This window comes from Aythya ferina (assembly GCF_964211825.1).
Source record: "Aythya ferina genome assembly, chromosome: 7".
In the NCBI taxonomy this organism is placed as follows: Eukaryota; Metazoa; Chordata; class Aves; order Anseriformes; family Anatidae; genus Aythya; species Aythya ferina.
This window is the reverse complement of record NC_140302.1, coordinates 21,831,613-21,843,943: the sequence shown is the minus strand read 5'-3', so window position 1 is coordinate 21,843,943 and position 12,331 is coordinate 21,831,613. Positions and strand designations below refer to the sequence as shown.

General features: G+C 33.9%; 1 protein-coding gene across 13 annotated transcripts in view; it reads right to left on the bottom strand.

Annotated features, from left to right (window-relative positions):
* Window positions 1-12,331, bottom strand: part of CPEB3 (cytoplasmic polyadenylation element binding protein 3) — a 90,583-nt gene that overhangs the window by 10,610 nt on the left and 67,642 nt on the right. For all 13 annotated transcript variants that reach the window (XM_084525808.1, XM_084525811.1, XM_084525807.1 and 10 more), the window contains one exon: window positions 920-1,038. In XM_084525808.1, the coding sequence (XP_084381934.1) occupies window positions 920-1,038 (119 nt within the window). The remainder of the gene's footprint in view (window positions 1-919; window positions 1,039-12,331) is intronic.

The window sequence follows — 12,331 nt, the reverse complement described above, 5'->3', positions numbered from 1 at the left end:
TCTGTACTTGGATACAAAAATGACTTTATTTAAGAAGTGCAATTGCTCACTTCTTTTAAGCAGCAAACACAGCTGAGATGAAGTCTTCAGACTGTACAGAAAGAAACTGCTCACAAGTCATTTCGGTAAAAATGTTCATTTGTCTGTTTATCAATCTTAGTGCATAAGCATACTGACTGTGCTATAATATTAGATTATTCATTTATCTGTGTAAGCTTTTGAATAGCATTTAAAAAGGCAGCATATTTTTTATCTTATTATATTTATTTGTAGTTTCCATCTATCTGTATGTATCTGTAGCCACAAAAAAAGACTAGCATTAAAGTACTTTAGAGATACAAACAATACAAACACGTTACCATACATTCTGCTGTAGCTGTCTGCATTACTTGGGTTTGCCCTGCAGTTTATATATGGTAAATTAGACATACCTAAGTTATAAATTTCTTAGCTATTGCATGCAGAAAAAATAATAATTAAGAAACCTAATGAAATACAGGGGATATTTGAAGCTATCTAGGTTTTAATGGAGGGGAATGGGGAAGGATGAGAAGGAGGAGGAGGAGAGCTTGGTTAAGTTCTTCATTTCATTGTATAAGGCTTTCTTTTCTTTCCAATGATAAAGATGAAAAAAATGCTTAATCTAATTGCTTTATATCTAACATTGTAAAAGGATGCATACTCCTGTGATATACCAGAAGTAGCAAATATAAAAGTTAATTGAACATGGCATTTATCAGAAAGAAGCTAACGTTAAAACCACGTTACACTGACAAAGAAAGTCAATTCAATGTAACATCAAGGACAGCAATAGGAAACGGACAAGTCAATTAACTATAAGTATTTATTAATTTAACTGAAAAGAGTAGCAACAAATGTGTTAGCAGCCAGCATACATGCCATGGCATAAGCTACTTACTGGTTTATCCTTGATTGTGGGACTTGACACACACAGGTAAAGTTTCCCATCTTCTTCCAGACAGGCATCTATGAGAGCTTGTACAGAGCTTTCTTCCTGGAACAGCAGAAAGGCATAACCTTGAAAAGGATAAGGGTGCGAGAAAAAAAGAATAGGTTAATTTATAAAGTATTTTTTTAATCAATAAAGAAAATAAATCCCAAACATGAATAAAATATAAGAATTACAAACAACTCTTAAAGCTCTTAGTTTATTTTCATAAATTTAAATTCACAAAATATATCATACCCTCATACAGTATTGATTTCAGAATGGAGAAGACAATGCTTTGTGGGTATGACTATGTTAATTTGTTTAATTAATTATTTCAAGTGGAGAGAATATAGGTTCTTATTATCCAACCACTATGTCTGAGCTATTTATATGGTGGTATCCATGACTGTGATCTTATAATGGAGGCACCAAGTTTCTTGTTACTATATAGAAAGAATAAATATTAGAAGTAGAAAAAACAAACAAACAAACAAACAAAAACATATATAGCTAAACAGATAAATAGACTTAAAGGCAGAAATGTTAGCATACCATAAAATAATATGAATTACCCTTATTTAGTTATACTACACATTTACTTTGTAAATACATTTTATTTCTAAGCAATATTCCTTAGAGTACATACTGTTGTGATGAAATTTTAAATCATTCACCTGGAACACGTCTTAAGTTTTTGTAATTGGTTAAAAAAATAAAAATAAAAAAATGTGCTGTTATTAACAATAATACACTAAGTCAAAAGTTAACCTTAGCAGAGTACATCAAGAAGACAAACTTTGCAAAATAGAAAATAAACTTTAAAAGAACTGCTCATTTAAATTCTGAAGGAGCACAATGTTTCTACACTCACACACTTAACTTTATATGAAAAAATGCTTACCTAAAATAAATAGGCATAAATGAAAAAGAATGGCACATGCTGTGTTTTACTTGTGTTGTATTAAAAGACCTGGTGTGTTATTTATATTTAAGTACAACTGTTCAAAAGAAATAAAAAAGAAAGTCCAATAAAAATTGCTCTAAGTAATTCAGAATTTCAGGATTTCAATTTAGCCAGTAAAACTAAGTGTATGTGGCATTCAGTGCTCTTCTCAATACAGCTGACAAGAAAACTTTCTTTGGTTTTGCTTAATGTTGTTAAATTGGAATAAAGACCGAACCTGAGTAGTCCATGTTTTTGCCGCATCAGAAGTGAACTAATACAGTACAAGCTACGCTAAGCAAAGCCATCTGAAGACTGGTTGCTAAACTTGAATACAGCTGCCCATGTTAAGAGGGCTTTCTATCAAGCATGCATTACTCTTTTGCTCTGTAATCAGTTCAACTCAGTTTTCTCACTGAATGTGAACATGTTGGCTCTGACCTTTGTAATTTTGCCCTTGTACATCTTACAGGCTGCTACTTTTGAGAAAATCTGCAGCAATTAGAGGCAGGTGGAGTTTAAGTAAGGACTGCCAGGCTTTCTCTGCCTTTACTCTTTACACAAACTAAGTACCCATCAATGGTATACTGCCAATTATGCCATCTTCTAGGTTAGCTTTACATAGTCTATTTGCTATTAAATTGTGTCTTAGCCTAAGTTTTGCAGTAAGTATTGAGTGACTATTACTTGGCGTGCCTTTTTAAATGCATACTACGCAACTCTGGATTTATTAAATAAAATTTAAAATAGTAAGACAAAGAGTTTTCCTCTGTAGAGGAAATCTACCATTTAGTAGGGTAATCTCTTACCCTACCTATTTCTAGCCCTATGGGACTTCTCACGGAACATTAAATTTTGTGGGGTTGGTTGTTTTAAAAGACAAAAAAATCCTGTGTTAACAACATAACTAGAGCCTACGACATACCTAGAAAGACTGACTTACCCAAGAAAAAAAAAGTTTGATCAACACTCTTGCTAGCAAAATTGGAACTTGCATACCTAGCATTGGAGTAGATTAAAGATACAGTCCAAATAAGAAGTGAAATACTACCTAAGTAAAAGCATTGGTTTCCTCTCTGGGAGATGTAATTCTCTTAAAACAGTTCCCTAAAGCTATAAGCACACTTCAACATCTTAGTTTTAGACTTTATAAAACTAATTAAATTAACTGAGTACAAAAATAATTCAGTTGCAACTGCTATCACTTACAGATTCATTTTATTTTCCATCTATGCACTTGCTACATCTTCCTTACTCCATACCATCCCTTCTGATTAAATTTCATAATCAGAACAACAACTTTGTATAAATTATAGTTTCAACACAGAAATTAAAGTTTCTTTTTCAGCCTTATAAAACATCCTAGTCAGAAAACCAGACCCTTAGCAAAGACTACCAGGGCATTACACCTCCAAAACCAACTGAGCATACTTCATAGTTCTGCCCCAATCCCTGGCTTATATTTTACATGTTTTGTGAGACAAATTTACAGAAGATGCAGAACAGATCATTCTAGTACTATGAAATTCAAATAATAATACATTTAAGTATATTTTGAAAGGATTTATACAATATATTTAAACCTTTATCTTCTGACCAGACCACAAGATTTGAACTCCAAAAAGCAGAATTTTTGTCTATTTCAGACTTTTATAAATCTTAAACCAGCAAAATCTCTGAATTTTGTTTAGCATAAAGTCAAAATCAAAATTGGGAAATTCTGGCTAATTACTTGGCAAAAATGCAGACAACAGCTTGGAATGCTTCTTTCTTCTATGAAGCTTTTCCAGTTTTTTCTGGGTCATAGTAAGAGGTTACCTCTGTGGTAGCTGGAGTTGACAGGCATTTTTGGATACACTAAACGATATGATCACAATTATGAACCAGATAAAATTATTTAAACTTAGGCTGCTAGATTACAGTCCAAGTTAGTATGAATTAATTTTTCTAACCTGAGGCTAGCACCAGCTGTGAGTTTTAGTTTAGTAAGTTAATACCTCCTCATTCCTCTGGACTTCTGTGACTGGAACACATTTGCCTGACTCTGAAGTCAGACAGGTAAATAGATTATGGTAGCAGTCTTTTGTTAATCTAGACAAGCAAGCAGGCTGGACCAGCAAAGTATACATGGTGCTCAGCATTACTTCAAAATGTGGTGATTGCACATCTGTTCTCATTATTCAAGGACTTTTGATACTGAAGATTAACAAAGGTTACACTGACATGAAAAATAACTAAATAACAGAAGTTCAAACGATAAAGGGCTCATGTAGAAGCTTATATGGACAGGAAAGATATTTAAAGCATAGTTGGTTTTCTGTTGTTTTGTTCCACACCCCACCAACTCCCCCTGTCAAAGAAAGAGAACTGATGAATTTTGGTAGCATGCTGTAGCATGACTGCATGTTACAGACAAACCTTACCAGTGACCTATTCTCATCTGAGCAGGCACTCAAGCTTAAGGGCTCAGGGGCCTACTCCTGACTCAGATACCCACAAAGTAAAATAGGCAAGTTATTTGAAACCCCAGAAAATAGCAAGATACTCGACAACAGTAGAATATCCTATATACACAGATAGCTTCTTGGCAGAGCAGAAACAATCTAGCTCCTTCTTTTGGCTATTGGTACAACATCATTGTAGTGCTGACAATATACATTGCACTTTGCAATCCACTGGAGAAGGACAACAGCATATTTTGCTATATGTACTACAACTTCTAAAAGGGTACAGCAGAGAGAAGATGAAGAGAAGATTAATTGCCTTAGATTCTGAGGCACAGCCAACAAGCTCCTCATCCTTGAGTTCAAGGATTTGTTATTTTATGGAAAGCAGTACAAGAACTGAGCTGTTTTGTACATGTGCCATTCTGACATCTAAACAGCAACACAATTTCCATATGAAAGGATATTTTGTCCAGTTGGTCTAATTTCACTTAACCTTGCTGAGAACAAACAAGAAAATCTGCCATATGCACTGTGTCCCACAAGCTTGAAACAAGATTGTCATTTGAAATGCAAGTTATGCTTGAAACTACCGTATGATGCTATTATAGTCTGGAAAATATATTTTTGCAAGCATTGTCTAGGCTAGTGATGAATAATTATATACAAGGTCAAAGAGTATTTGAATATATATGCACGGCAGAGGTCTGCGTATCACCTATCAATTTCTTATGTAATTGATCTCAAGTACGTTATTTCCAAAATCCAGCCCACTTGCAAAATAAGATATAGAAATAATATTCAACACATTCATGTGTGTTCTCAGTTTTACAACACTCGTGGTGGGCAGTGAAACTAAGAACACGAAGAGGAGCACTTTCTCTTCTCTCTACATACTGCATAGTAAGCCAGGACAGTCTTTTGTAGTCACATGTATTTATCTCATATGCAGAATGGAAAGACCACTTAAACTTTAAAAAAAGTTAAACTACCTTTGAAGTAAACTTTCTTTCATTTTGTCTTTTAAAAGTTTACACAGTGTCTTTTCTGATGTTTTATAGTTTACAAGATTACAATAAAAAAAAATCTACCATGCACCTAAGATCTCATACATAATGTATTTCAATACATATCTGCCTCACATTATTATATAAAAAAAATAAGATGGACTTAAACTTGCAAAGAAAGTTAATATTCTAGTTTCACATCTGTGGGTTTATTTTCTGTGGTTGAGAGGGCTACCTCAAAAAAGTAGCTTTAATGGATGTAATTTTATCATGAAATATCAATAGCATTCCCCCCCCAGATTTTTTAAAATATCTTTAATTACATTTGTATTTACTAGAACTTTTAGAATAAACTTGTTTTAAAGTCCACAGTAAAGGAACATCTAGAAACAGTATGAACCAAATTACTAAATCAGTTAATGTGATGACAAAGGGTTGTTGCTCAAAGTCACCATTAGTAATCTTATTAGAAGGTGCTTTGAACATGAATAAAACACATTTCTAAATCCAAAGATGAAATGACTATTAAAAATTAAACTGATTTTTGAAAAAATAAAAATCCAAGGTGTTGGACAAAAACAAAGCACAGACTTTCTTCTATACATTGCAGTGACATGACTGGATTTTCAAGACGACATCAAAGGCTTTAAATACTTAAGAAACCTCAAAATAGAAACGACCGTAATCTCACTTAGCTACTGCAGAAGAGTGAAATTATGTGTTAGTCAGGGCTGCAAAGACTTCTTTTAGGCAGTCTAATTTTAAATGGAAGCATATGACACTGTCAGCTGATTCTTTTCTCTAAAAACCCAAAAAGTAAGAAATGTGAACAGTTTTGCATCTTACAACTAGACTCCTATTCATTTTTATGTGTTTTTCATGAGTACTAGACTGAGTCTGAGTAATCTGATATTTAAGAAATTTCCCATATGCCACATTAAAGACAGGTTTTGGGGTAGGTTTTGTTTGCTTTTAATTAAAGGTATGTACTCCATATCCTTAGTTCCACAGCTGTGAAATCCTGAATCCTGAATCTACATAGTAGTTAAATGAAGCATGCATAGCTAAATAAGAGATGATGAATGTCAAGAAAAGTCAACAAAACAAGCAGGTCACATGGAAAAGTTGAACAAAACTGAGGTTCTGGATCAGTAGCCTCTATGAAATGAACTACACATCTTCATAATCCCCGTTTTACTGTTAAATAGCCCACATCACTGAGATTACCAACAGAATGGAAAGTAACACGTAACATTTACTACAAATGATCTAAATATACCACAAATAATAGAGAAATTAGTAACTTCCTACATTGTCACATATCTTTTGGGGAGTTTTTCAGCACTTCAATTTAAATTAAAAAACAAATTAGAACAACCACACATGTACAAACAAAAAGAAAGACAATAAACAAACCAAACAAAAACAAAACAAAACAAACAAACAAAACACAACAACTATTTGCTCCACAGGGACAAACGTTGTTTTTGAGATGGGGACTGTTGCCCCAGTATTTTTTCTTCACTTCACTGCTGAATGGAGACAACAGTATTCCAATAGTGCTGCAGTGAATGTATATAGAGCTAAAGACTTACAAAGTCCTCTCAACTCTAAAACAAACCAAGCAGCAGAAAGGATTAGTTGGTCATCACAACTTACAGACTTTCTTGGCTTACAGGGAAAAAAGAGTTAGTATCGAGATTCCATCTCAGTCTGTCCTGTAGTAAAAAATGCTTTTCCCAAATTTACTGATGAAAACCATTGACATGCCACCCACCCCTCCACCCTTTCAAAAAAGCAAACAAGCAAAAAAAAAAAAAAAAAAAAACTCCACTAGATTTGTGGAGAATATTCCACAAGAACATGAAAACCTCTCTTACTATCTGGCATTTTACTTCTACACTAGTATAAAACATTGCAACAGCAAATTTATAAGGTTGTCTCTTCTTTCAAAGGTCACAGCCATTTTAAAACTTCAGACTTCAGAAAGCAACATGATCCATAGCAGCTATAAATCAGAATTAAAGGGTATAAACACAAAGGCTACAACCTACAATTTGGTTTATTATAGTTATAATTGTCACATAAATTAATCATATGAAAAAGACTACATTTTTGATGAGGCAAGAGCTACCTCTGTGAAATTTAAGGGGTCAGCAGCATGAAATAGCAAGCTTTTGCATCCATAAACACCAAAAATGTACAACTAGATTCAGAACTGAATTTTTCAAAGGTGATAAACCACGACTGCTCTGGACAAAGCAGCTCATTTTCATCTACTGGATTTGGGTCTGCTGCTGCTTCAACTCTGAACAGATGGCTGAACAGAGATCACTTTCAAGTTTGAGTGAAACCCCTGTTACTCTTGTTTGTCAATAAGCCAATTTCAAATTCCACTCTGAGCAACTTCAATATAGAAAAATTCTAGATAAATGCAAATCAGGGATTTACTTTAAACACCAATACTCCAGGAGGACGTTGCTTAGCCAAAATCTTAGAAAAGATGAGAGCTTCTGCTGTCTTCCAGGGTCACTCCACATTACTGATTCCAATCCCGTCAGAACAGCACTCTGAATTCTAATCATTGTTCATCCAAAGCAATTCATTGTTCGTCCAGTTGAAGAATTTTGCTAACAATCTTTTGGAATTAATGCCACTGATCATCCATATCTGAAGACAATCCCTTCTGCTTCTTTTTGCGCATACAGAAAACCAGCACCATTGTTTATACAGGAGGATAAATAACTAGGGAAATGAAAATACGTGCAAAATCATAATGGTTTTCGTAATGAAAGATATATTATGCTTGAGTAATAGGTCAAAGGCTTTATATATGGAATTTACTGCTAGAGTTTTCCTTTAATCTGCTATTCAGTCAGTTTTAGCTGTGCTATCTACAAATAGTTTTAAAACACCAAAGCTACAGATATAGGGGAATGGTGTAGATGGACAACACAAATAAGACTGTGTACACAGTGTGTCAAACAGAGCAACTAAAAAAAGTTTCAGACAGTTTAATTTCAGAGGTTATTTTAGATAATTTAAAACTTTTTTTTTTTTTTTTTTTTTTTGGGGGGGGGCAGGGAGCTGCTTATTTTTGTTTTATTTTTTACAGTTTAGCTAAAGTAAAAATAATTTTAACAATACCTAAATTGCAATTACTTTGCATCTTACTTATTTCCATAGAAGACATGCTGTCAGCAGTTTCCCTTAAAAAAAAGGTTTCTGTTGCAGACAACATAGCTTCAGCACTAGGCTTTTATTTCTCTTTGCTTTATTAGTAGTCAATTTGTCCATTTCTGCTTCAATGAATTGCTGGTTAATAATTGGTTTGAATATTCACTTGCATGTGGATTGTTTTAGGATTCTAGTTGCTCAAGTCTCATCTCTGTTTGCCATACTGAAAAGACACAGCTTGAAGACCTTAATGACAGAATGTGCTTCCAAAATTCAATTACTCACATTTGCAGAACAAATTTTTCTCTCTTAAGATGTCTAGTTGTCTAGTTAGTGATATATTTTACAAAAAAAAAAAAAAAGGATTTATTAAATCCTCTAAAATATTATGATTTTCACTTTATTAAATGAAAGCTGAAGCTGCACCACCTCCATTGCTATGTAGCAGACTGATTACACTGAGATAGCATTAGCCAAATACATCATAGGTCCCCAAACCAGGAGGATTTCGCATGGTATAGCATAGGTAAAAGCTGCCAGGCACAGCAATGCAATGTCTGAGAGACAACAGCTCGTATCTGCCCCTAGCTTTTGAAATCAGAGGGATAGAATAGAATCCCTCTGATACATAAATAAAAATAGCTAAATTAAATAGAGCTGAGATTTGATGGGGAAAAATATAGTACTTCATAAAAAAAGCAGAGTATCAGTAACATCTGCTTGGTTTTAGAAGTTGCTAATGAGAATAAGACAGACATTTAACTGCTTCCTTTTGATAAAAACAGCCTGTTTATTTCCTACAGATAAGGGGCAAAACCCTTTTTCTGTACGTCTGTATGTTCAAATTTCAGGTAATGCTTTCAACTCCCTCACTCTTTTTGCTTCTTTACAACTTTTTAGTGTCTTAGTCATTAGAGGTTTTTAAATAATGGCTAGAAAACAAAACAAAACACAAACACGTTTTATTTCCTTTAAGAATCTAAAATTTTGTTGTTATCTAGAACAATTCCCACAAAATCTATTCTTGGCAACCTGTACTTCTGTTCCAAAGTAGGATCAATGGTTATTTCTGGGAGACTTCAATTAAGAAGGGCTTTACTGTCCTTTGCTTTAGATAAAAATAAAGGTTGTGTGTCAATGTCAGATGTCTCTCCTTTTCTAATGCAAGACTTTGTGCATCCCTTGTTATGTCATTAGTAGGATAGGAGAGTTTGAAAAGTGGGGTTCTTCATATACACTGACATGCAGCTGATACAGTAACATTTACATGAGAAAATATTTGAAAAAAATAATCACTTTATACACCAAGTATTACAACTGCACATGCTTTCTGCTTTGAAAACTATTCAGAGCAAGAAATGGAAATCCTGCTTTTTTTTTTTTTTAAAGGAGAAAACATCTTAATAAGAACACAAACTTCAGACTGAAACTGTACTGTCATCTTCTATGGTAAATTCTTTGCTAACGTGATATAACGTTGAGCAACCTTTTCTTGCTAGTGTTAAAGGAAAGAATAAACAATACATTACTAGCAAAAAGATTAATTCCACACTCTTCCTTGTATTGTTCATAACCTATTGTCTACAATACATGGAAGTGACTGAGAACTCCCTTCTGTGATCTGTTTTCTTGGAAAGTGACTCCAACTGCATACTCAATATTTGTTATGAATGCTTTAGCATTGTCACTGTTGTCTGGTAGCAGTATGCATCTAGAGAAGCTGCACGATGTAACCAGATGACTCTGATTAATTATTTATTATTAAGAGTTTGAAAGGGAAGATACTTTACAAGTAGCACTCAAGTTTTTACAAGTTTTTAAACAAAACAAAACAAAAACATTATTGGGCCTTTTATATTGACTTTCTTTAATAAAGACAGCTATAACAGGAAAAACATAGTGTTTACAGTGACCAAGGAAAAAACAGATCTAAAATATTTCACTTCTGTCCAGACGTGCATATATGTACATTATCAGTGCATTCACTGTAAATGGAATTTACACACCTTCTCTTTCTATTTCTCCTGCATTTTTTCTTTCCAAGTTACTTTTTTGCACTAAGATATTTCGCACATTGCTTTTCTTGTAGAGTCCTAACTAATGGTTTTAAGGCTGGAAAACAGTGCTCTTTAACTACCACCTGCCACAAACTGATCAGAAATTAAGAATTTAGCTAGATATCATGAACAGGCAGTCATTCAAATTAAAATCACTAGCATTTCCTTTCATATTTGTGATGGAACTGTCGACAGTCAAAGCAACATTTTTTTTAATCAGCTTAGGAGTCTTTTAGCCCTTATCTAATGTAAAACTTCCATATAAACAGTAGCTATAAATAATTATTTCATATACCTTATTTTAGCTTAAATATCCATTCACTACTTGAACATATTTATCAGTTAGTCACAATCAGAATTCATATTTTTCTTCCCCACACAGACAATTCATAGTCACTAAAAATCCAGTGAGAATGTACCCACACCTCCTGAGTAAGCCACGTGATGTGTAAGCACATGTAATTGACTCACTTTGATATAGACAGTGCAACATACATGTATTCTTAATTAGTATACCATATATCTCAGTAATGTATTTGTGTAACTTCCACAAAAATGACAAAGAGATGCATACTCCTAAAAATGCATGACTCAGTGCTCTTATTTAAGAAATGTGGTGAAGGCAATCATCAAGCTCTATGCACTTCTGTTTTCTCTCAACACAAAGCTTTCTTCTAAAGAGGATCTCTATGTCTCTAGCTGTAAGAGCCAAAAGTTAACATTTTGAACTTTGCCCTGCCCCTGATTTGGAAGGCCCACAACTTATAAGACTCACCTTTAACTATTAGAAGGCAAATTCTTAGTGCACCTCCTTTCTCTTTGATGTCATCTTTATGAACATAAAGATTTAAAGCTTGTGATCACAACCAAGTGTAGCTCTATTAATATTAGTTGCTCAATATACTAAAAAAATCATCTCAGTATCAGTTACCTATACACCACCAGAAAAGTGAATACCCAAGAAAAAAAGAGTACATAAATTATTCACAAAACCATAAACAAATGCATTATTTAATATGAACGAGCTTTAAGATTTCCTACTTCTGTCTAAGAGAGACATCAATAAACTTTTCCAAAATGCGTTTCTTTTTTTTTTTTTTTTCCAACATCAGTTCTTCAGATCACTGTATCATTTAATTAAATGTTTGTCTATTTTCCATAACAATGCAGGGGTAGGGGAAAACAACAGGACTGCACACAGGTAAATCCCACTGAGAAATCCTAGTCACTTACTTGGGCATCTGTCCAAACAAATTTACTGCAACTGTTAGTCCAGAAAGCAAGTGCTTGGAATTGGTATTTAAACAGAACCTACTGAATTGGGCATCTCATTTAGAGCTTGTGATAATAAGTAGTGATTAGTAAACACATGAACCAGACTTCAAACAGCTGCTCTTTAGATTTTGGAAGCTGCAATCCTCTTGACACAAGCCTTAAATATTGACTGTGGCTTAACTGAATGTACTCTAATAAAATAGTTTGTGTAAGGTATGAGAAGTCCTATTGCAATCTTAACTCAATGAGGCAGTGAGTGAGAGAAAACAATTTGCGTCTTCAGCATATGACCAATGGAGAGGGTCCAGTTCATTTGTGGAAAAACTTTGTTCTGGAAAGAAAATGCTGCAACTCCAACACATGACATTGAGTTTTTCCCCAGAGAGTCAGTCTGCAACTATTCGTGCAGATAGTGCTTCGATTGCTAGAAATTAATCCAACCTATCAGAGACATCTTAACAACTCTGAAGTCTTTG